Source organism: Etheostoma spectabile, chromosome 4 (genome assembly GCF_008692095.1).
Source record: "Etheostoma spectabile isolate EspeVRDwgs_2016 chromosome 4, UIUC_Espe_1.0, whole genome shotgun sequence".
In the NCBI taxonomy this organism is placed as follows: Eukaryota; Metazoa; Chordata; class Actinopteri; order Perciformes; family Percidae; genus Etheostoma; species Etheostoma spectabile.
Genome location: NC_045736.1, coordinates 18,840,924 through 18,866,717, shown reverse-complemented (window position 1 = coordinate 18,866,717; position 25,794 = coordinate 18,840,924). Strand labels below are relative to the sequence as shown.

The 25,794-nt window shown below is 38.0% G+C and overlaps 2 protein-coding genes and 1 long non-coding RNA gene across 4 annotated transcripts; 2 read left to right on the top strand and 1 right to left on the bottom strand.

The window, feature by feature from the left end:
- The first annotated feature begins 256 nt into the window (after positions 1–256).
- os9 (OS9 endoplasmic reticulum lectin) lies at positions 257–12,083 on the top strand. 2 transcript variants are annotated; one of them, XM_032514381.1, is made up of 15 exons: positions 258–457; positions 888–1,070; positions 1,569–1,632; positions 1,711–1,787; positions 1,995–2,093; positions 2,268–2,469; positions 2,793–2,948; positions 3,103–3,218; positions 3,543–3,603; positions 7,231–7,313; positions 7,426–7,623; positions 7,876–8,077; positions 8,485–8,652; positions 9,166–9,275; positions 10,697–12,083. In XM_032514381.1, exons 1-15 carry the CDS (start codon positions 308–310, stop codon positions 10,832–10,834), a joined length of 2,007 nt encoding a protein of 668 aa, XP_032370272.1. In that variant the 5' UTR covers positions 258–307; the 3' UTR covers positions 10,835–12,083. The 2 variants fall into 2 exon arrangements, with proteins under 2 accessions (XP_032370273.1, XP_032370272.1); XM_032514382.1 differs by lacking the exon at positions 8,485–8,652 and having other exon boundaries at positions 257–457.
- A 1,729-nt stretch (positions 12,084–13,812) lies between these two features.
- c1galt1lb (core 1 synthase, glycoprotein-N-acetylgalactosamine 3-beta-galactosyltransferase 1, like b) lies at positions 13,813–21,410 on the top strand. Its single transcript, XM_032514432.1, has 4 exons — positions 13,813–14,372; positions 14,536–14,810; positions 16,600–17,264; positions 18,826–21,410. The coding sequence occupies exons 2-4, from the start codon at positions 14,585–14,587 to the stop codon at positions 19,135–19,137; spliced, it is 1,203 nt and encodes a 400-aa protein (XP_032370323.1). The 5' UTR covers positions 13,813–14,372; positions 14,536–14,584; the 3' UTR covers positions 19,138–21,410.
- On the bottom strand, positions 20,904–25,321 carry LOC116688433 (uncharacterized). Its single transcript, XR_004331772.1, has 6 exons — positions 24,734–25,321; positions 24,392–24,509; positions 24,134–24,254; positions 23,812–23,881; positions 21,906–21,966; positions 20,904–21,808 (listed from the first exon to the last, which is right to left on the bottom strand). It is a non-coding gene; the product is annotated as an uncharacterized LOC116688433 (long non-coding RNA).
- Positions 25,322–25,794: the final 473 nt, after the last annotated feature.

The window sequence follows — 25,794 nt, the reverse complement described above, 5'->3', positions numbered from 1 at the left end:
TAAAATTGAAAGTATAATTTTCAGTAGTGTCCTGTACATGAAAGCATTTAAGTAGTGTGTGAGAGCATTTCTTGTGTGTGTGTTTGTGAGGTAATTGTGAATAATGTCCTTTAATGTCACAATGTAAGCGCCGCCCATTCACTTTGTGTCTAAGTATCTTTTCCGTAGATCTTTACCCAGGCATGTTAAAGCATTGATAGACACATAAATTAGCCAATGGAAGAGCAGCTCTTCTCGTATGGACCAATCAACTGCTACCAGGTCAGGCGTTCTGTGTTTTGTTGCTGTCAGACAAGGGAAGTCAATCATGGCTGCTTCCTTGGTACGGTGGCTAAAAAGATTGTACGCTTTCTTGTTGATATGCCCCCTCTGTATTCCAGCCTTCTTGAATTTAGAGGAGCTAAATGAGATGAAATATGGGATTCAAATTCTCCCAGATCCTGTAATGTTGGGGCAGGTGAGTGAAGTGTTTCGGGAAAGCTAACGGTTAGCTTGCTAGCTAGAAAGTAGGCTACAGTTAGCAAGCGTGCAATATCTTCCTTTAATGTTACTGACGCGAGTAATAAGTATCCTGTCTGTAGTTAGCTAGTTTAGAATTCTAATTTAAAAATGAAACTATACAATTGGCTTGCAAATTACACGAAAGAAGCGTCAAAGCTAAACGGATTTCCACGTGACCTACGCATCAATTCTTGACAGCTGTCACAACACAACCTCAGCTTCCTAACTTCCACCTAGCTAGTTGCAACTTCTTTAGATTGCTAATAACTAACCAAAAAGACCGTAGCAAAACCAGCTAGTCAGTAGACTTAAAATACTCAAGTACTGTACTAGTCATGTATGGCATTGTCACACGTCAGGATGCTACAGCAGTCTTTCTCCTTTAGACCAAGACAGAGGAGGTTATGATGGTGTCCAGTAAGTACAAGCAGCTGTATGAGTGTCGACTTCCAGCCCAGGCCGTCCGGTTTCATCAGGATCCTGCCTCTGAGCCTGACTCACAAGGGTACACCGGGCCTGACATCCCAGACCTACTCAGTCCAATGCACAATGCTCAGTGTCTAGTGAAGGTGAGTTCTCAACTGCTTATCTATCAACAGGTTTTTGATTTGCGCACACATTGCTGCGCCGACCTTTTCAAGAAGCTGTTTGAAGGAATGAAAGAGGGAAGCTGTATATGCATGGTCCAACAAGTCTGCCACTGCTGTTAAACTTTGAAAAAACGTATTTTGCATGGCAATGTAAACGGGAATATTAGTGGAATATTCACTTTCATTGGGCTTGTAAATAGCTAAGTCAGAATATAGTCTTTTTTTCTGAATAAGGACTAAAACCTGAATGTTATTTGCATGTAAACATAGTCATTGAGTAGAAGAGTCTGTTATAAGGTGTCCTACTGGCCCTAACCTTTTCAAAAACATATGTGTACAAGTTGTTTGAGTGTGTGGAATTCTAATAGGATGATTAATGATAGTTTCGATGATATTGTGCAATTAGCCTAAATGAAAAGAAAAATGTGTCTGTCAATTGCTGTATGGTTTACAGTTTGCTGTCTGTGTTTCCTGCAGACGAAGGACTGGTGGACATATGAGTTCTGCCACGGTCAGCATATTAGACAGTACCACCTTGAAGGTAAGAGCTTATCTCTGTGCTTTTAATATATGTTTTTAATGAGAATCACTTTGACAGATGTCGTTCTTCTCCCCTCAGACACAGAAATCAAAGGAGACATTCTCTTCCTAGGTCATTATGAATCTGAATTTGATTGGAACAATGAAACCGCAAAGGTAAAGTTGCCTCAATGTTGTGATTGTAGTTTTTTTTAATCATTCTTGATTCTTTAATTTTGGGTATACATTGAAGAACTTTCTGTAAGGACTTAATGTGATTCATTAGAAGTGCATAAACATCAGAAGCATCACATTTTGATGATGCATTGAACCTCAAAGTATATTATGAGTTTGCTGAAAACATATTTCTGTTTATTTCCCAAGGCCTCCAAACAGCACAGGCTAAAGCGCTACCACAGTCAGACCTATGTAAATGGCTCAAAGTGTGACCTAAATGGAAATCCCAGAGAGACTGAAGTTCGGGTAAAACTTTCAGTTCCTTGATATATTTCTATACCATGCTACCCGTGTGGTTTTCTGTTTTGTTTATGTTTTCATTTCTGTTTTGCTACTCCAAACAGATATGAAGTTAGAGAAAATGTGCATGTTGTACCAAGTAATCCTCCTTAACTCGCCTAACTAATTTTACTTTTCCAGTTTGTGTGTGAGGAAGGCTCCGGTGACTACATCGCTCGAGTGGATGAGCCTCAGTCATGCCGCTATGTGCTGACAGTTCACACCAGTCGCACCTGCCAGCATCCATTCCTGCGGCCACCATCCACCGCCAAGCCCCAGGGTATTGTGTGCCAGCCAGCACTAAGTTCCCAACAGTACATGGATTACGTCAAAGCTCAAGTCTGTGAGTTGACAAAAAAGAAGGTTACTGTGATGCAGCATGTGGAGAGAGTCTTGCTTGTTACTTTACCGTTATGTCCTGTTGAAGCAGAACTGGAGCAGGACATGATATTGGAAAGGAGTATTTTAAAGTGTAATGGTGACTGATGGGAAGATAAAGGCAGTAAAATGTACAGCTTTTTGACATTTGTTTTTGAATAGGCATTTGATATATGTATGAAATCTTTCATTCTCTAATTTCAAAACAATAAGAAATGTGTGACATGATCTTTCTTTCCCTCCCTCCCTCCCTCCCTCCCTCCCTCCCTCCTTTTCCTTTGTTCCTAGCGGATACAAAGCGTAAAGTAGAGCAGATCTCAGAGGAGCTGAGAAGTCTTGATGAGATGTTGACTGGTAAGGAAGGGGCAGATGGAGCAGTGGAAGTAACAGCAGAAGAGACATCACCTGCACCCAGTGATGACCCAAACCAGTCCGACACAAAAGGTGTATTTTCTTTTTTTTTTATACTTAAAAGGCAAATTAACTTTAAAATATTGTAGTAATTTGTATATTCACATAAATAATAGTATTCAGTTTTTTTTAAATTTCCACTTTAGATGCCAGATGTAAACTTATCTGTGCCTTTATTTTTAAACAGATACTGCTGAAGTTTTTGAGGGTGCCGGCTCAGAGGAGGCAGAAGATTCTGACTTCTGGGAGGGAGTTACAAAGCCAAGGAGTTCTAAAACAGCTGCTTCTCAACAGGAGAATCAGGTTAAGAAATACGTCTTATAATCAATTTTTAATTCACAATATACACAAATCCTGTGGTTAACTGCTAATACTGTATTTTTTTAAATGTACTGTTTTATACTGTTATATTTTATACTGTTATATTCTTATATTTTTTTGTGTCAACACTGCAAAGGGATTGCTTTAATCTAGTTGCACAAGTACCGTGTACTTGTGTATAATGACAATAAAGGCATTCTATTCTATTCTAGAGGTGTTTTCCAGATCCTGACCACTAGAGGGTGCAGGCAGATATAGTCCCTCCCCACTTCACAATTCTAACCTGATTTTGTTTTCTCTACACAGGCAGGAAATGATGGCTATAACTCACTTACAGACAATGAAGTCATAGATGATGGTGATGAAGGTACACACACACACACACACACACACACACACACACACACCACACACACACACACACACACACACACACCACACACACATACACAGCTGTTTGAAAGGATGGAAAGAGTAGAATAGTTTTTTTCAACAAGTGTGTTAATTAATTTTTAGAGAAGATAATCACACTAAATCACTTAAAATGGGTATTTATTGTTTGTGTTTGAGATTTTAAGCAAATCCTCTGCCAGTCCTCAGTTGAGATTGCAGTTTTTAAATCTTTACACCATGCCAATCTTTTACTCTCTGAGGCGACCTTTGATCCCCCACGATTATTGCATAAAGACTTGACATCAGTCCCCTCATAGGGTGTTGCTTTGTTGCTATTTCTTCAATACAGCTAAGAATAGGTAGAGATAAAGATTTCTGTATCTTAAATATATAGCTTCTTATCTGCAGGTATTTTAAAAAAAAGTTTGGTAGGATGTCATACTTTCGTCTCAAATCTTAAAACGACATGAGAATGTTGTTGTTAAATAAATCCGCAATTTTACTTAGGAGTACTTCAGTCCAAGATTTGAAGCCCAAATCTTGTTTGCCAGGAGTAAAAGCGCTGTTACCTCAGATTGGTGTAAATTGAGATACCATAGGTATCTCACCAATATGTTTTATGAACCTCATACCAAATCATAATCAAGTTTTTAACAAAGGGATTATGTGTTATTGCCTTTAGTTCTTTTAATTTAGCTGAATATAAATATGAATTGAGTGGTAGAGGAGATGTCATGTTTCTTTCCAAACTCATCCAGGAACATGATGTTTCTTGTGAGAACCAACAAGAGGCAGTAGAAAGTTGGGCAGTTCAATAGTACCAAAGTCTAGCCCGTCTGTTGTTCCAATTGAAATTACAAAACATGCTTTTCATCTTTGGAAAAAACATGAACAGGAGGACCAAGAGGAATGGAATGCAAGAGGTAAAGAAATGTTGGAAGAACATTCATTTTAAGTATATTGATACGCCCTATCATGGAAATTGGTAACGTGGACCATCTATTAATAGATTCAGAAACTGACTCTATTACTGGATTACAATTTTGTAACCGTAAAGCTTACTAAAGGAAGTTATGGTATCAAACAAGTGATGTAGCGACTGTTCTAGGTGGGATAAAAAAAAATCACAATATCATCCGCGAATAGGCCTATTTTGTTGTCAATCTTATTTATTTTAATGCCAGTAATATTTTGATTACTCCTGATGGCAATAGCTAAGGGCTCAATTGCCAACACAAACAGAAGAGGTGAAAGGGGACATCCTTGGCGTGTGCCAAAGCTCGAAAGGTTGGGATATAGTATTGTTAGTGAATACTGATGCAACTGAATTATTATACAAAACTTTAATCCAATCCGAGTAGAAGAGCTGAAGCGTAACTCTCGCCAAAATGCAACCTAGGGTCTTTTTGTGAATATACCCGAGTCAGACTTTCATTTTAAAGGCCACTTTTAAGATTTACGGTATTGTCGTTTTTTGGGTCAAATGACCTTTTGCATGGGAGTTCTAGGAGCACTACTATGATTGGATCAAAATTGCTATTTTTAAAACACTAAGAAGGCTCAACACAACAAACTTTGCTCAAAGTATCAACAGGGCCTCTACACATGGGTTTACTAAAAATGTTTTGAACAACTCACTTTAGCTGTTGTTTACACTATCTGCCATCTTGTCATTGCCAGCAAATGAACGGTCTCGAAAGGAGGAAATGTCATTCTTACATGAGGCTCCTTTTTCAACTACAAGGTCAATATTGTTTTTCACCAACGACAAAATAACGAATTAGGTTTAGAACTAAGCTTTAGGAGCTTTCCATCGTTACTCTTCTCCCTGTTACGTTGATTTAACGATCAACTCTTTTCGACTGGCGAGATGTCAGCGAGTGGAAATGCCAACAGTTAAAGTGAGTCGTTCGAAACCTTACTTTTAGTAAACTCTGTGTAAACAATGTTCTCAATGCTCGAGTTCATGTGTAGAGCCCCTGGTGATACTTTGAGCAAAGTTTCATGTTGTGTTGAGCCCTCTTTGTGTTTTGAAAATAGTTATTTTGATGCTTTCATGGAATATGGTTGCACAATATTGACAAAATGTAATATTGCAATGTTGATCATGAGTATCGTAATATCAATATTAATTTAGATACTATAAATATGTAAAATTACAAAAGTTATATTATATATACAAAATATGTTATATTGCTCTGTTACAGCATGAATAAATTAAATACAACCATGTCTGTGAACAGGACATGTTTTATTGGTTGTACAATATAAAATAAATAAAGAATACAGGACACAACTTTCCTTTCGCTTCTCTGATTCGTTTTGTTGTCTCTATCTATTTCTCCACTTACACTGTCACTTTTTCACGTAGTGGACCCGTGCGCTAACGTGCAAGTGGCACGGCATCTGGCAACTTAAATGATAATCATTATAGGGTTTCAAGCAGGCTCTAAATTAAACACAGCCAACGGACGGGATGAAATAAACAACATTGCATACTTAGTGCGACACTTTCGTTATGTTGCGATAATGATATTGAGTCGATAGATCTTGCACCTCTATCATAGAAGTAGCCTGGTCCTACCAGACTTTCGTATATTTCATTTGTACATTTCATTTGTATTTGGCCTCTCTTCATTGACAAGCGTTAACTTGACAAGCATTAACTTACATTGTTGAAGTTTAAAACTATTGGATCTGCCCAGAGCCACTCTGGATCTGCTATAACCAATTGCTAACGTTTGCCCATGACTTATATCATGTGCATGTGCAATAAGAGGGGAGACCGACAAGGCTTATATTTAGCATTAGCGTTGCTAGCGTTAGCCTCATAGCGTTAACTTAGCCAACTCCTTCACCACTAACGGAGCGAGCTGGAAAATCAAACTTTTCACGAAACCCTGTAGGGAGGAGGACCACAACATCATGGCCACCAACAAAACTCAAAAAAGATTATTACTCAGGCTTTAACTTCTGGATATTCTGCAGCGTTGCCACAACAAACCGAGTGACTTCACTTGTATCTTTCTCTACTGGCACCCAAACGGAGTACTGAAGTGAAATGAAAATTGAGAGGAAGTACGTAGGAGGGCAGAGCCAGGCTGTCATAGAAGTGCCCCCTAGCTCTGCCATTCAAAAGGCCATTTGAAAAACGAAAATACTGTAAATCTTTAAAGTAGCCTCTCCGTCCTAATTATGCTTTTTAAACAAATGTTTGACTCGGCTAGACTACGTTCACAACAACACCCTAGGTTGCATTTTGGCGAGAGTAAGGCTTCAACAGGAGGGAGAATGGCCTTCTGGTTCACCTCTCAGTGACAAGCAGCCTTGAGATTGAAATTCCTTTTGGAGCAGCAATAAGTTCTTACTCTAACACAAACATGTCTTACCAACACTGTCCATAGTCCAGAAGGAAGACCAGTGCCATTTATGATCATTTGCCTCAAACAAGATTAATAAAACAGCAGATTACTTCATTTCTGTGCAGTTAATTTGTGTAGTCTGATTTTCAAATTGAAGGATGGAACATTATGTTAAACATTTAGTTTGTGTGTTGTTGTTCAGCTTTAAACTTTTATCTCTTCACATTTTTGTCTTTCAGTTGAAAAGTTCAACTTCAAAATCATCACTGACCCAGCAGACCTGATGAAATTTGTCCAACATCTCAAAGAGAGTAACAGGAAGGTCAGTACTCCCCAAGATTACTATAATACTTTTTTTGTACACCTGTTGGAGTATATTTCTTATTATGTTTTCTGTGCTGTGTATGAATATTCAATGCTGCATTTTTTTTTAGAAAGCACAAAACCAAGCCAAAAGTCAAGGAGAGGAACCGGCAGACGACAGGGTAACCAAGAAGCTCGGCGAGGAATATGAAGATGAGCGTCTGCTACAGGAGTTTGAGGATGAGATGGCCGACCTCTCAGTGCCCTCTGAAAAGATTGATGACATAAAGGAGGAAATGAAGAAGGAGTTTGACAACATCATAAATGAGGTTTCAGACTAGAGACGATTTGTTTTGTGTTGTTTTGAACCCCAGGAAGACTAGCTGGTTGCCTAGGCATCAGCTAATGGGGATCCTTATAATAAATACAAAAAGTAATTTCAACACAAAGACTGACTTTTTTTTATATATATATATATATATATATATATATATATATATAATATATAAAAGGGGCAGATCTGACACAATGAAATAATGTAACAATACTTTGATGTGATTGGCTTCTCTCTTGTGTTATAGGCCCAGCAGGAATTAGAGACAGAAGGTCTGAAAGGGGAGTTTGATCGCACTCAAGCAACACAGACACTGGAGACAACGCTGGACAAGCTCCTTGATCATTTAGAAGAGAAAGACGTCCAGGACCCAGAGCAGAAAACAGCAGGAGTTCAAAGAGCCAGTGACCCAACCAGAGGTAGCCCCAGCTTGGCTCCCAAACAGCCAGGTAACCAGGCTGCCTGCTCATGTCTGTACACGCTGTGTCTCCCTCCATCATCCTCATATTTCATTCATTCATATGTCCAATAGTTTGTCATGACCTCTTTCATCCCAGTATAGACATGGAGTTAGTTTGATTCACCGAGAATTTATGTTATCATATTTATATTTTCATTTATTTTGGTTAGTGGTCTTTCCTATGCTGCCATTTATGTATCTGTGGGGGATTTTCAGTTATCAAATCCCAATTGAAATTAATCACAGTTTCATGAATCTATGACAACGCAGAAATGTATTGCTTAAAAGACTTTAAAATACGCATTCTTGGCTCTCACCTCCTCCATCATGTGGCCCTGCTGATGGGTTTTTGAGGTGAACTGTGTTGTTTGTCCCTCTTTTGTCTCGTCACCCCAGACCAAGCAACTGACGACCATGTTAAGATCAAAATTACTAAGTATAAGACGGGCAGCAGCCCTGATGGGGAGGTCAAAGTTCAGGAGATGGGCGAAGGAGACCCCCAGTGGCAGCACATAAAGGACGTGGTTAAAGAACAGCTAGAGAAAGCAGGACTGAAGGCAGAAGGTATGAGGGGGGAGTGCCCGAAACACTCACGGCCTTTTCTCACTTCCATCGGTGGTCTTGAGCATATAGTAGTTCTCCTCTCATCTTTGTCAAAAAGCATAAATTGTCCGATTTTAGGATTTTCTAAGGTTTAGCTGTTCAAAAGATCGTCATGTAAAAAATACGATTTTTCATGCTGCCAGCAATTAAACACGTATACTTTCACCAAAGATAAAAAAAAATGTTTTTGGGCACCCATTAAATTAGTTTTATTTATTTTTTAAACAGAATTGCAAAATGAAAGATTATGGTAGCAAAATATATCTGACAGCAGTAAGCTAAAGCTTATTTTAAAGGCAAAGGGAAACCAAAGGTGTGCCATGTCTATCTTTTTGTTTTTCATCCACAATTGTGTTTGTATCATTCTTCATTATGATTATTTGTTGTTGTTTTAATATCTGAATTGACTTAGATATATGTGTTTAACTGGCAAAGCCTGCCTTTTCCTGTTTTTTTGTTTTTGTTTTTTTGCAGGTAAAATTGAGGTGAAAATCTTGACGCGAAAAAATGCAGAGGAGGCAGGTGATCAGTGGCTGACTGAAGAAGATACTAAGTCCTTCAGGGAGCTCCTCATAAATCTCCTGGTAATTTAAGAAATTATTGTAGCTTTTTATTGGTCTCATTTGGATCCCTATGGGTGTAAGTTATACTGTAATACTGTCCAGCAGATGTGTGAGATTGTCCAGAGACAGCTGTAGTTCAGCAAAACTACCGCTTGATTAGATGTCAAATCACTAGATTATAGTCATGAAACACTATGGTATATTGACCGAGTTGTCAGTTGAGTTGTTTCATCATTTAGCACTCATTCAGACACAACATTTTGTCAACTTGTTATTTACTTAAAAGGTCACATGGCATGAAAATATCACTTTATATTTTTTACATTTATATGCGTTCCCCCAGCGTGCCTATTGTCCCCCAGGGAGAGACTTCAGATATGGTATTAAAGGAACACTAAGGTCTATATAAAAGCCTCTAAAGAGCACCATGTCATGGGACCCTTAAATATTTGGTTTTCAAACGTTTAACAGAAGAACTAAATGTATGTATACAGCCTGGACCACTTTACACCATTGACATTTGATCTGCTCTCTGACAGACAGTTACATGAGACTTTTTACGCCACTATCATGTCTGCCGGTTGAATATTAAGCTGAAGCCGGTTAGCTTGGTTGCTGGCTGTAGCTTCATATTTAAGAATAAATAAGAGAGTGGTAATGTTCCCTTCATCTAATTAAGGAGAAATATATTTTAGGAAACGCATTTAATTCTATTTCCCAAAATGTCAAACTATTGCTGTAAGTGGGAAATTGTATTGTTTCTGGTAAATTCTAGGTTGTCAAACACAAATGACTTTAAAAATGTACAAAAAATACAATATTCCAATATAGGAAGTATTTTAACATTGCAACATTGTTCCAAAAAAGGTTTGTTTTCATAAAATAGAAAAGGTTTCTTCATATTATTGCATGAAAAGTTTTTTTGACACTGAGCTAGCCTCTTATCAAGAACAATTCATGAAAAACAACTCCTGTGCTTTAGAAAAGTAGTCTGAAATATGGGGGGGGGGGGGGAGTAATGATCAATGGGTTTAAGGTTTGCTGTCAGAGTCCCATATGGTTTAATGTAGCATTTTATTGTAAAGTTGAGCCACCTTGCTTAAACACCTTCCTCTAACATAAAAAAAATGTAGAGATAAAACATGACCCTGCAAGAAAAGGGAGCAGAAGTGCTATTTTTACACAGCGCATGAAGCCTTTTCAATTAGTGTGACTATTGTTTTCCCTCAAGTACCCTCAAGTACACTTTTCTTGTCGACCTTTGCCACACTGTCTAGAAAACATTAACTAGATTATGACTTGTGTGTGTTGAGTCATTGCCATTCAGCACGTCAGCATGAGGACTGTGACTATTTTATTTTTTATAATTGTCCGCAAGTCAAATAAACATTTGATCAGAAAGGTTGTGGTTGCTTTTACATTCTGTTCCCTCTATTTTATAGACTGGAGGCACAGAAGAGGTTTACAAAGAGCAAAAGAGACAGCAGGACTTGGAGAACAACTATCGGTTTGTGTGGGGAGAGTCCCAGGAGGAGTCGCAGTCATCCAGCGCCTCTGACTCGGACGATGTGGACATATGAGCTCATTCAGTGCACCTTATGTAACGGTGAACTCCTGTGAAAACAAGCAGGGAGGGGGACTCTGAAGTGCAGCTGCAAATTTGAAATAGAGCCCCAATGATTCAATTACTGCTATTAAACCTGGCAGATAATATCAACTCATCTGTTTGCACATGCAGAAAATGTGTCTGTGTTTGCAGTAGGCACCAGTTATATATTGCACGATGAAACTGCAATGTTTCAACTGTACTAGTGCAGTTGAAGGAAGTTATGCATTGTCCCTTTTGATGGGATCCAGTTTTGATAGATTGTGATGTACCCTTTTTTTTAATGGCAGTGAAATTTACTGAATATTTGCATCTAGTTCTGAAGTTGTCAGCTGCACAGTGTCCACAGTTGAATTATTACATTTGTCTCAAAAAAGTTAAAGTACCTTTTTAAGTTAATGTGCATGCTTCAACAAACTGGAGGAGTGTTTGCACATGTTCAATTGAATGTTTACTGAAAAGTAGGATTGTGTCTGAATTTGAAAAAAAAAAAGAAAAGAAAACCTACAGGTTCAAATTTCAGTTCCCACTTTGACACTTTGTTACTGCATGTTGTGATTGGATCACAACTGTAGATTGCAGAAGTGTTTCCTCACATGCTGTGACACTTTATATCTTTAGTAAAAGGTTTTGAAAACTCTTGAATTTTAACATTGTTTCACAAAAATGTGTTTCTTTTTGGTTGTGTGTTGGTAAAGGGATTTAAAAGACTACTAAAAGGAGTGTAGGAAGATACATCTTTTAAGTGTGTACTTTCATTTCTGACAAGAATTTAATTTACCTTTATTCAGCAAAGGAAAACCAAGAACACAATATTCAGTCAACTTTCTAAGGATCCTACAGAGGTGGTTTGTATAATTTATGAGTAATTGTGACTACTTGGAACACATGTACATGATTATTGCGTGTGAGTATAATTTTGATTTTTTGTTTATTGGCACAAATTAAGTTGGACTTCAGTTACCTGAGTAAATGTGTTCAAATTTGTGACTTTGCAATCTTGTATATGAAACTTAATTTCACTGTGGAAATAAGTTTTATACAAAGTTTTTCAAACACAATTGAGGCATCTCTTCTAGAGGCTTAAGAATAAGACTAACCAGACAAAAGCATCAGGGTGTGTGTGTGTTGATTTGGTTTATTGACTTATCTGGATTTGTTTTCTAAAGGATTTAGATGGATCTGTCTTGTCATGCAGCCTTAATGGTTTTATTTGCTTTTGGCCTGCAATACAAAGTGACAGGGAGTGAGCTAGCTATATAGAAAGGAAAACGATACTATAAAATCAACAATTCTAGGTTAAAGCCAGCAAACCCAAAGAGAGCCAAACTATGTTCAAGTTTGTGATAAAGGCCCTAGATCCTTTGTGTAGAGGCAGATAAGACAACATATGTTTATTACTATATTCTTCAATGGGGCTATATTAACTGTATTAGGAACCACCATATTGGTTTCATAGTCTGACAAAATTCCATCTGTGCTGCCTTAAATATAATTTATTTTGCAATAAAAAAGAAATACCATACAAGTCCTCTGGATAATATCCATCCATGTGTTTTTTGTATGCACTAGTGATAAACATTTATTTGTAGTGGATTAGAGGAACAAACTGAATGCCCTTCTGCATCAAGTCCTTAATTTAATTTGCCCGAATTCATTTTAACAACTAGGTGTAACTTAATTCTTATTTTCTCAGCTGTTGGTTCACAGGCATTAGGCCATTGTAGCCTAGTGTTAATTTAAGTGATACAGTCGTGTGTCTGTCATATGCTTCTGCAAGTTTAGATAAACAAATGCAATTGGTACTTTACTCATCCACTGGTTCACCTCAAAAATGTGTTCTGATTCCCAGCCTTCATAACCTTTACACAAACAGCTGTCAAAGTAAAAAAAAAAAAAAGAACAGACCGTATGCAGTGTGCCACAATTTGGGTACCGTGTTTAACCAATTGAGATTCCAACCAAATGTTTTTAAACATGTACCAAATGTCTTTATCTGAAGTGGTCGCTTTTGTACAGTTTGTCACTATGATCTAGATTGTTATTGCAGTCACAGCATAATAAATAAGATTATTATTACGATTATTGTTACAATGTAACGCGTTAATGACGCATACTGTTTATAATTTCAGAAATCACATTACAGTCAAAAAAATAAACGCGTTACTGGTTATTCAACTAGGCCTATCTGCAGAGAAATACAAATCAAACGTCCCCTTTTTGCGTCAAGGAGACGTAACAAAAATGGCAGAGCCACCGCTATGCTTTTAAGGGGTGGAGCCGGGGGTATCCACAATGCACGTTTGGCTACTTTAAATTATTTGCGCAAAAGGACAAAAAAAATTAGAAAGTGTAAATTGTGCCAGGTCACAAAAAACTTCTCCACCGCCACGAACTTTAGCTAACGTTAGATGCTAAACACCCTCGGACTCATATTTCTCTGCCCGGACCCTCATGGAAAAGAGCATGTTGCCGACAACAGCCAAGCAGCCAAGACTTGATTTTCAAAACAAAGCAGAAATAAATATCCTTGTGGCAGCCAAAGACTGTAAAATCAGTAAATTCACAATGTTAAATAATAAATACTACGATTTATTGCTGCTGTTACAAAACTTTAAAACATAATAGTAGGCTAAACCGTATTTTATAAAGTCTATGGTAGCAACATGACATAAGCATACGAGCCTAGAGGAGGAATCGCCGTGCTTCTGGGCAAGATAAGGAACTGACGGCCACCAGTAGCTAGCTACACCTACTGTAGCATTATTTGGACATATTTTGGGCTGATGTTTACAACTTATTTGTCAGATTTGTGCTATTTATAGTAAATTAATAATAAATAATCGACATACAGTATGTAGAAAAAGTAATATAAAAAACGTTTGCTAATACACCACTGCCTTTGCACGAGAAAACATATGCGCTTTCTTTTGAAAATAATGCAACTTGACCGGAAAGACAGGACGGAAGACGGCAGACAGATAAGTTACAATGTAGTTTATGCAGCGTTTTGAAACAACTTTAAATTGGTGTTTTAGTATTTAGGTTATTTTCTTTTAACTAGGCTACTGGGCGTATTCCAGTCAACAATTATTTCATTTCAGTTTGCTCGGTTGGTAACAGTAACGTAACACAACAGGAAGGATTGACGTTGGTAGTGTCGGTAAAACTAACGGACTGTTGCTAGCTAACGTTAACGGTTAGTTTGCTAACGCCTGTTGTCTCACCACCAAGGCCAGGAGTCACTGCCAGCATTGCTGCTATTATAATTCGTTTTCCCCCATCCCGGAGATTATTTAGCTTTTTTTCTGGTTAGCTCGTTTTCAGTTTTTTCACAACTGTTAGCGACATTTTCTGTGGCTAGCTGAGCTAAGTTATCGTTCAGCCATGGGGGGGAAACGCTAACTTACGTCGCGGTGAAAACTGGTTTTCGCATTTCAAAGTTCATGTTTCCTGTTATATTGAATCAGCTGTGGGATAACCCAGCTGCTATGGTGTCTGCGATACCGCTGGTGAGTAAACCACACCTTCTTCAACGGGGAGTGACACTCATCAGTTGTCACTTCATTGTAATTGCCTCACTTTTCAACAAGTCGATAGAGACTTAACAGCTCAAGGAGGGGGCCCTTGTAGTGAAACTTGTGTCCATGCTGTTTTTCTCACTATCTTATGCAGCACCTGCCAAGTTGAACGACATAGGCCACAGTGAGACACCTGGTCCAGCATGAAGGCCCTCGGATCCAAATTGTCCTTCTGTGCGGGTTTCGCGGTGGGAACCTTCACACTGTACGTTTTTTTTCGGCAAGTTTCGTTTGAGAGGACATTGTCAACACAGCAGGCCAGCAGTTTTGATAAAGTCCAAGACGACCAGCAACAGCTTGAGGAAGAGAAGACGATATGGAAGAAGGAGAGGTCTGCTCTTTTTAACCTGAAGCACCCTCATCATATAGGTATGTCTCATGATTGTTATCTGTCCCCAAAGGACTATATCAAATTTCAGTTTCCTTCTACTTAAATCGTCCGCCTACAGTAGGACATTGTTTCTGTCCTCCTCAGACACTGCATTGAGCTTTATGGTCTGATCTTAATACAAAACTCATAATTGTATTGTAAAGAACAACTTTATTGTAATATCTCACAACAAAGTTGTTCTTTACACCTTTGTAGACAGACTAATTCTCTTCTACACACACGTTGGAAGCAACTCTAATGTAGGCCTACTTCTCAAATCTGCTCTGTGGATTAAAGTGGACAGATGTTAATTTGTGCAAACGATGGTTAAGAACAGGATTTAAAGATTCGTAAATGTGTATTTTAAGGTTATCATTTAGTCCATCAGCTATTGTCTGCCACACTTTTTTGCCATTTGTTTTGCATATTATATGGATTACTTCCTGGTATGTGTGTGTGGGTTGTGTGTGGTGTATATATAATATATATATATATATATATATATATATATATTATATATATATATATATATATATATATATATATATATATATATATATATGGGTGGCTGTGGCTCAGTGGTAGAGCGGTTGCCTGCCAATCAGAAGGTTGGTGGTTCGATCCCCGCCCCTGCAGTCATTGTCGAAGTGTCCTTGGGCAAGACACTTAACCCCGAGTTGCCCCCGGTGCTGCGCATCGGAGTGTATATAAATACAGCACATTTACATTTACATATATAGAATACTAAGAAAGACACTCAGGAATAGACCTGGGAAATCCAGAAACTAGAAAGAGTATTTCTAGTGGAAATCAATGCATGTAAGTATATAATATAATATAAGTATGACTGTAACACAATATTAATCAGTTATTTTAAGTTCTCAGTAGACAAGTGATCCCATAAGGCCATGGAACATTGAATTGTTGTATATGTATAGTTACTGGTCTAGTGAGCTAGCACTGTCATTTGGGAGAATTGTAATGTACTATAATAATGAAACCTGATAACCACAAATGATGTGTTAACTAACAATGCTTAATAAAATACACATGGAAGAGTAACATACATGTTCTTTTATTGTTAAAGAAGACGTAAACAAAATCTATACAAACACTGTAGGACTTTATGTATTGCCCTTATTTCCCTAAACTAACTTTATAGTAAACACATTTGCATCTTTATCAGCCATTATTAATCATCTCAATAAATGCAATAGTATGTATTCATCAAGCCTTGAAAAACAGTATGAGCTGCAGTCTTCATGAACACAATATAACAACAATAACTCTCATATGACTAATTTTAAAATGAATGGTCACAATGTTAAATGTTAAAAACCAGCGGCAGTGTTTCCCGCTAGAATTTTTTTTTCAGCTTCGGCGGCAGACTGGTGTTGAACATCAAAAATTAACGTTACCTGAAAACGTGTAGCTTTCTTTTTAGCATCTCACATCACACGTTTAGTCACTATGACCACTACTGTCAGAAACATTGTGCCAAAATATGAACAATAACATGGCTGTTAACAAGCTCATCTGCTAATGTTAGCTACCGACTTATGTATTTGTTGCTCATGTTTATTATTGGTTATTTATTTTTAACAACCACTTGAGCTGGGTTTTTCTATGCCATACCCTGCCACCACCATGAGGGCATATTTTATTTCCTCTTTTAAATGTTGTCTTTTCCCCTCCAAGAGCATCTATATTACATTGGATATTGTCACAGTTTTGTATATACCAAGTATAGTATAAAATGTGATATTAATGTTTATATCTCCTCACTAGGGGAGAAAAGTGGCATGGCTGACGAACTGTACAAAAAGGTACGTATTCTTTGCTGGGTGATGACTGGACCCAACAACCTGGAGAAGAAGGCTCGGCATGTAAAGTCCACGTGGAGTCGCCACTGCAATGTTGTGGTCTTCATGAGCTCTGTGGATGACCCTGACTTTCCTACAGTGGGCTTAGGTACAAAGGAGGGTCGGGACCAGCTGTACTGGAAAACGATCCGGGCTTTCCATTATGCCTACGAACATCATGGCAATGAGGCGGATTGGTTTCTCAAGGCAGACGACGACACTTACGTAATCGTAGACAACCTGCGCTGGATTCTCTCGAATCACACGCCGGATGAGCCAATTTACTTTGGCCGAAGATTCAAGCCCTACACCAAGCAGGGCTACATGAGTGGCGGTGCAGGCTATGTGTTGAGCAAAGAGGCTTTGCGGCGATTTGTAGAGGGATTTAAAAACCAACTGTGCACTCACACTACCTCTGTTGAGGACCTGGCAATGGGGCAGTGCATGGAGAAAGTTGGGGTGCTAGCAGGGGACTCCAGAGACACTGTGCACAGGGAGACTTTTCACCCATTTATCCCAGAGCAGCACCTTACCGCAAAGTTTCCCAAGAGCTTCTGGTATTGGAGCTACTGCTACTACCCCATCTCAGAGGTAAGTGCAGCAAACTTTATGGACTTTCTCTGCTTCTATGCTATTCGCTAACTCAAATTAGCCAGTAAACTGCTAGTTTTGCTGCTCTCTCTCTCTACTTTAATCTATAGTTGTTGTTTTTTGTGTTGATCACATTTCAATGCCCGGGTTGTGCGCCCACCACAGTGTTTTGCCCAAGTTTTTTTTCCCCTTGGCATTTTTCTTGCCTTTGTGCCAGCGCTAGCATTATGTTTTTGGGTTGTTTGTCTGTCTGTCCTATTCTTGTGAATGCAATGTCTCAAGATCCCCTGGAGGGAGTTTCTTCAAATTTTGGACAAACATCCACTTAGACTCTAAAATTAACTGATTACATTTTGATGGACAAAGGTCAAGGTCACTAACTTCATAAAACACATTTTGGGCCTTAATTCAAGAATTCCTTCGCTAATAATGACAACATTTCACACAAATGGTTTAGGATTAAATTATGAAGTAATGACGTAAAATTTGTATTTATGTGCATAAAGAATCCAAGAAAAGATGGAAAAATCTCCAAAAGGCATCAAATGACAGATTAGACATTCTTTCAATATGTCACAAAAGTTAAATTTTATTTCCATTTCCAGAACAAAAATCCAACATGCAACATGGCACAATAAAGAGATTTGTTTCACACAGGTGTTTAGTGGCATGACGTGATTATTCCACCCGGTGGGGCTCCTTAAAGTGCCCATATTATGAAAAAACACTTTCTGGGATTAGGGTGGTTATTTTGTGTCTCTGGTGCTTCCAACTCATACAAACCTGGAAAAAAAAACAAAAAAACATCCATGCTATTTTGAGTGAGATTTGGGTTTCTGAATGTGTCCTGCCTTCAGTCTCCGAGTGAGCTGGTCAAAATCTGCACGGCTTTCTACGTAACTAGCCGAGACGAGGTAGCTATCCGTAACATGCTATCTCGTTCCCAATGGCAAAACACTGCCACAACACACACTAGTTCACCATAATCTACAAAAGAACTACCTACATGTCCCTGTTCTGCAAGTGTGCCCTTGTTTAGAATAAGTCTCCCTGTTAATCCTGCCTTGTACTGACCAAAGTTGGACAAAGTTATCTAGCTGATGTTGTTATTATTACCTAGCTACTGCGCATGTGCAACTCCCAACAAAGATAGTAAAGAAGGGTGATGTCTCACTCTGTAGCTAAAACAGAGACCTAAAAGAGGATCTGCAGCAACGTGCAGTAACAAATTACATTTCTGTAATTGTACGTTGCAACGTCTTCTGTGCGTGCGTTCGTGTGTGAAGCATCCATGTTTCACCGAAAAATACACTTAGTACTTTTTTTATTAACTAGTTTTTAGTTTAATTATTTTATCAAAGTTTTCACTACAAATGAGTCTGGACAGAACTAATTTGCAACATGATTGGTCGTCGGAGTCATACAATCGAAAGGCGCTAATTCTAGTTTTACATTGTGACTTTAACTGAAAAAGTATTTCCCGAATTATCGTGTGACCGACTTGTATTGGAAAACTTTGTCTCTGTAATGTTGCATAACCACATACTCTGTTTTTCCCCAGGGTCCAAACTGTTGCTCAGACGTGTCGGTGTCATTCCACTACGTAGATGCTTCACACATGTATTTAATGGAGTATTACACGTATCACCTGCGTGCCTTTGGCTACAGGTACCGTTACCAGCCACCAACCCCCCTTGGCTACAATATTGAGCAGTTAAGTTCCAGCGATGCTGCAAAAGGAAAAGACGAGCTGTCTTCTAAGGAGAAAGGGCAAGTAGACGGGAATGATCCGTCCAGGACTGACAAGAGACAGGATGCAGAACCCCCACCTGCTGCTGATAAAGATCCTCCAGCTGCTCCAGCAGGAAAATAACAGTATGACTGTGGGTGCATGAAGGGACTTGAACTTATTAGGTAGGCTGTATGTGTATCTGTGTGTTTGCTTAATCATTCTGATAATCTTAGCTTGTTTTGCTCACGTTGATTCAAAATGTCCCCACATACAAGCACGTTGGTGAACGACTTTTACTAATGTGAACTATGACTGCCAGACCGGTCTTAAGGAAAGGAGAAAGAATGTTACCCTTGTTTTTCAGGTTTGTAAGATGTTTTTCTTTTTCTTTTACAGCCAAACGTATTTACACGTCAGGAAAAGTTGTGTGGAGGCTGCATTCATTTGTAAACGAACTAAAGCACCTTTTTAATCTTATGGATATGGGAAAGTATTTTCCAGAGAGAAGTTAAATAAGATTTTGCCAATGTTTTATAATTTTCTTGAACATTACAAACCCACCAAAACAACCAGATCTACTCCTCTACAGCAAGGTAGTTCCTTGTTTGCTGGAGTGTGACTACATTCCACACAGTTTGTAGGCTTGGAATGTAAAGAATAGTAAGTTGCAACGCTAGTTGCAACTTACTATTCTTTTATACTGGAAAAAAAGCCTGTCATAATTTCCTAAAGTCTTCAAACAGCTTGTTTTTTGACCAACAGTCCAAAAACATAAACATGATCAATTAAGACAAAGAAAAGCCGCAAATCCTCTCTGAATAGAAGCTGGACCTATGTAATGTTTGAGTTATTGAAAAAAAGGCAACAATTTATGGATCATCAAAACAGTTGCCAGTCAATTTTTTTGTTGTAATTTTAATTGAATAATCAAAATTTTTTTCAGTTAGATAAACATCATTATGGAAGTGAAAGCAATTTCAGCTGTTATCTTGGAGCCTTGATTAAGTGTTAGTGGAATAGAAAAAGGCAACTACATCACATGCATTCATGTTTCCTTATGGTTAATAGACTTGAATGGATGTAACCATGATGCTTTGCAGTTCAGCCAAAGATTTCCATGAAGGATGATAACGCAACTGATCGATGGACAAGCCAATATTTGTGATCCTGGTGACGTAAATCTGGGTGCTTCTGATTCATCTGTTTTAGATGGTGTGTACATTCATTTAACTGAAAACTTTCAGGATGTTTGTCTGCAGCTTTGTGTTAGTTTGATCTGGGGTGTGTATTTAGTGGTTTGACACACCTTCAGCCAGACAAGGAAACAGTTAGTCAGATATCTTTCTTTCCTAGTAATTAAAGGCACGATTGTTACACCCGTGCTTCCTGGATCTGGCACTGGACATACACTCTTCACTTACCCTCATCAGCTTGTGCCTTTTTAAATTTGAGATTGTATGAGCCAATAGCTGCACACATGACTTTGCACTGTGACATTGCCATGATGAGAGTGATGCTTTCAGATGGAGTATAATTTTATTGAATTCTGCCAATGTAATAAGTATGGCCTTTGGGCATGCCAGCAAATTACTTTTAGTTAATCAGTTTTTTTTTTTTTATATATATATATACATAAATATATAAATTTTAGTTTCTACAATGATGTGTATTTTTTAAATTATGGGTGGGCCATGCCTTTTGTTTTGTATTAGTACATTGTGTATATTTAAAAGTATTTAACAATTCCTGTACTACTTTGAATCCAAACAAAAAAATATTTTTGGGGGTGATACAGATAGAGAAACTGACTTCAGGATTCAAGCAGGATTCTGTGATGATTCGGACTAAACATATTTGTCGTTTATGTGAAAATTGAATATTGAGTGTTATAATTGCTGTTTTTTTTCAACCACTTAAACCTCCCTCTCTCCAAGGTAAACAGCGTATGAGGTAACTAATGCAAAATGCCTTTTGTACATGTTTATACTCGGTTTCTTTTCTGTCTATGAGCACAGAGAATTTTCAGGTTTTTTTTTCTATTCAAATGAAAAAGTCCAGTTCAAACCAAATCAGCATGTTTTACATAATGGTTTTCTTTTGAAATAATTTAAATATGTAAAACTTTTTAGTAACAAAGGGCTTCAGTGGAGTTTGTCCTGAGGGCCCCAACACAGCTGATAATCATGAAATCTGGTTTCTAATGCCAGTGATTCAACACACCCAGTCCTCGACAATCTACTCCATTCAAATTGTATCTTAAAGATAGGTGTACAGTACTGTTTTTATATCTGAAATATATTTATGTTAGTTGTAAATGAATATTGTGTGAGTTTGTGAGCACACATGATCAATGTGCAGGATTGTTATCAGTGAATTGTTCTTTAATCACTATAAATAAATGCATATTTTATTGTGCTTTTTTTTATTAGTTATTATGTCAAAACATTTGCCAGTGACAATATGGAAGCATTCATGCATGGTTAATATGCCTTCACCTCTCTTTAGTAAATAACTTTGATACATTGTCCTCCAGCTGGGAGGAGGCCCCGGGGAAGACCTAGGACTAGGTGGAGAGATTATATCTCCAACCTGGCCTGGGAACACCTCGGGATCCCCCAGTCGGAGCTGGTTGATGTGGCTCGGGAAAGGGAAGTTTGGGGTCCCCTACTGGAGCTGCTGCCCCCGCGACCCGACACCGGATAAGCGGTCGAAGATGGATGGACATTGTCCTCTTGTTACAGTAGCTGTGAGGACTTAAGGTTTTACAGCCTTTGTTGAGGTGTGGCATCCTCACTACAGAAAGCCTTAAAATCTGAGGAGATAGAGAACAAGGTTAGAAAAAGATTCAGTAACAAAGATGTTTTTTTTCTTTTTTAATTTTAGGGAGGATACAAATTAAAGGGCTTCACCTCTGCCTCCCATGATTGACAAATTGGCCACGCCTTTTATGTAAATACTCTGGGACAATTCCTGTTATGTACAAAGAAATAGCAAGTCAGCAAGTACATACACATAATTATTATAAGTGGACTGTATTTGCATCACTTTAATGTTGACTGCATGTTTATAGGAATGTGTGTAGTCTAAGGTGAAAAGATACATTTATAAAATAATATTGGTCGATATTGGTGTCTAACAGATGTATTGGTGTATCTATCAGCTAATGAGTAAATTGCATTACAGAAATGCCACAGATATGGTTGACATCATTTAGCTAAAGGGTCATGGTTTGCCCATCAGAGAGAACCCCTTACCCCCACAGTCTCTGTTGTTTGAGCAGGTTATAACACCATAGTATAGAATAAACCCCCAGCCGTCTAGTTGAACTGGATGTTTCATTTGAGGTTTTGCAGATTATCACCTGTATTTTAATGAACTTTTGATAACTATATTTTTAAAACAAAAAAACAATTTTACATGATCTGCTGGACAGATTGTTTGGCAAAAGTGCTTAAGAAGCAAAGTTACATAATTTAGATTCTTATCAGCAGGTTAATTACTCCTATTTGTCGATACTTTTTAACTCTAAAATGTCCTGCTTAGTACCTACACATCTGGGCCACAATTACTTAACTAAATTTAGGGGATGTTTCTTTTTTTCAAATATTTGTTAATGTTACGTGTTTATGTAAAAATAAATATCAGCTGATATTGTATTATATACAGTATGTATTGGTTGAGCTTCAATGGTGTGAATAAATCTGCTCATGCTATTGTCTAAATACAGTTGTGGTCCAACATCACTAACATCATAAATCATGTTTTTTGGTTGAAGTGATATTTCTACGTGACAATTAATTTAGTATGTGTTGTAGAGTCATAGACAACCAACCGACCCAACAGTCATGACATGCATGCTGCTCATTCTGTAAAGTTGAATCTGTAACTGAAAGAGGCATGTTCAAAATAATAGTGTTGTGTTCAATTAGTGAGGTCATTGATTCTGTAAAGAAACAGGTGTCAATTATGGCTTATATTTAAGGAAGGAAGGAAGCAAATGTTGTGCATACAGGTACATTTCACTCAGCAAAATGGGTCGATCCAGGTATTGCTCTGAGGAACAGCGGACTTTGATTAAAAAGTTGATTGGAGAGGGGAAAACATATAAAGAACTGCAAAAGTATAGGCTGCTCAGCCACAATGATTTCAAGTTCCTTGAAATGGCATCCAAAGCCTGAACGATGTGGGAAAAAAACGGTCAACTACCATTCGAATGGATCGAAGAATAGCCAAAATGCAGGATTGTGTGCAGGATTCTAATCATCCAGCACACAACCTCTTCTCCCACCTTCCATCAGGGAGACGGTTGCAGAGTATCCCAACGCGCACATCACATTTTAGGGATAGTTTTTATCCTCAGGTAATCAGGTTGTTGAATGATAGCGCAGCAGGAAGGAGGGCCGGGGTCTGTATTTAGTTACTTAACCACTGTTTATTGGGGTGGTTAAATGGTTTTATGTTTTTAAACTATATTATTGTTATTGATTGTTACTGTTGACTGGTGCTGAGAGAGTGCAATAGGGCATACTTAGGTTACTTAATCTGTCTGTTTTTTATGCTTTGTCTGTTTGTTTGTTTTGTTTGTTTGTATTTTCACGTGAATGTTGTGTTTGTTTTCTTGATGATGTAAAGCACTTTGGACACCTGCTGGTGCTGTAAAGTGCTATATAAATAAATGTTGATTGATACTGTATTTCATTGCTGTGGTACTTGTACTAAAGTGCATATGACAACAAATTTTGAACTTGAACTTGAAAATGGCCAAGGCTCAATCAATGATCAGCTCCAGAAAAATCAAAAAAGACTTAAAGTTACCTGTGAGAACTGTTAAGATCAGAAGAAAGCTATGTGAAGCAAAGCTAGAAGCACCCGCAAAGTCCCATTGCTGTAAAAAATAAATAAAATTAAGCGTACAGAATAGGTTGAAATTTGCCAAAGAACACATTGACTGGCCAATGCCATTAATCTATAGGTGAGGTCATTACAAAAAAATACTCGTTTCAAATTCATACTTTTTTTTCTTGACATAGGATTGTTTCTGTGGCCTGCAAAAAGAGTTAGGGGTTAGACAACAAGAGTTGGGTGTCAGTGAGAAGAGTACTGTCGGACAAGGTGTTTCCTATAAAAAAAAACTCACTGTTTGGTTGAGCAGCACTTCTCCTTCCCATTAGACCCACAAAGCTGTCATAGTCAATGTCTTTAAATCTCTTTAAATCTCTTTAACTCTGCATCTTTTGAACACAGGTCTCCGGCTTAGCCTGAAAGACAAAATCTCATTTGTTAATTATTGTGCATATCAGCATAAAATGTTCTGAAAATCTGCTACAGCGACCTTAAAACTCTGACCATAACACACTTGACTTTGTAAATATCATGTCAATGTATGTAGCCTTACCTCTGTCAGTGATTTATAGTTGTCTTCCTTACATACAGACCTCACAGGAAGTAAGACGAGGACGACTAAAGCAACCAGTGAAGCAAGATTGTAGCAGTTTGGAGTTTTCTCCATCACTCTGAAATGTAAATTTAATTTTAATTAAAAAATACAGATTTAAAGCAGACAAAGCCTGCACATTACCATTTTTGCTTATCAACATGTACAAATGTTCTGTTACCAATTTCAACTAAACATTGATAGTAAAGGATTTTATCAAAGTCACATACTTTATTTTCATGTATTAGAGAAAGTGGGGACAATTGTTTGGACAGGGTCAAACATTTTAAAGGAACCCCTCACCATTTGTTGGAAGAAGGCTTATCATGGTCCTCCCTCGCTGTAGATAGATGGACCAACACATTTTTTGTCTCAGTGCATGCATTAGTCCGGTGCAACACCGGTAGCGCTGCCGCTAGTTCGCTTAGCGTAGTGAATGGAATCCAATGTTGCCGGTTAGCATGTTGTGAGTAAAAGTGAGCCAACAAAAAAACAACAACCTAATTAGTTCTTGTGGCCTGCATAATCACAAGTACAAATAACAATGCAGATAAAGACTAGACGACTTCCTACGCAGATATTGACATGGGCCTATATTGGGTGGAAGCACAGATGAATCACTGCTACATGGGCGCAGAAATCACGCAGTACCTTAAACCCCCAAACTTCCGTCAACATACCTGGCGGCAGATTTTGTGACGCACTGAGACGGTATCCACGAGTGATATGACACTGTCATCAACGTGTCATAAAACATTATAAACAAGTCATAAGCATTTATAACATAAAGTTTCTTTTAGTAAGCGTCAGTCGATTTTGTCATGACAAGATAGGGTTTGTGTGTCATGACTGTGTCATGTCACTCTTATGTAGAAAACTTCAAGTAAAGTAATACCCTACCCTTAAGTCCTAACTGAAAAGCTAAGGGACATTTCCAGTTGAAATTTTAGATCTGAATATGCTCTGCACACTGATGACTCACACACGGTATTTATAAGCTATAAAATGCATGTTAAGTGTTTGAAAGCCACCATTCACTGTCATTGCATCTGTAAATAAACCAATATGTTAAGTGCAATTGTGATTCAAGCCATCCATTCAAAGAGCATGACAGCCTGCAACAATCACAGCCTATCCTTCAACAAGTGTGGTTGTCTTTTAATGTTATTTAATCAATACATCTTAATTGAATAAAAGTATTTGCATTCCATTCAATCACATGGCCAAAGCAAACAAATGCTTTGTTGACTGGGACACTGCTTCTATTAAATTGTAAGGCTCCTTTTGATTTTTATGTACTTTGCGGGATGTTGTAATAGCTGGCTGCCCTGTAACAGTACTCATTCACAATCAGGCCCAACACA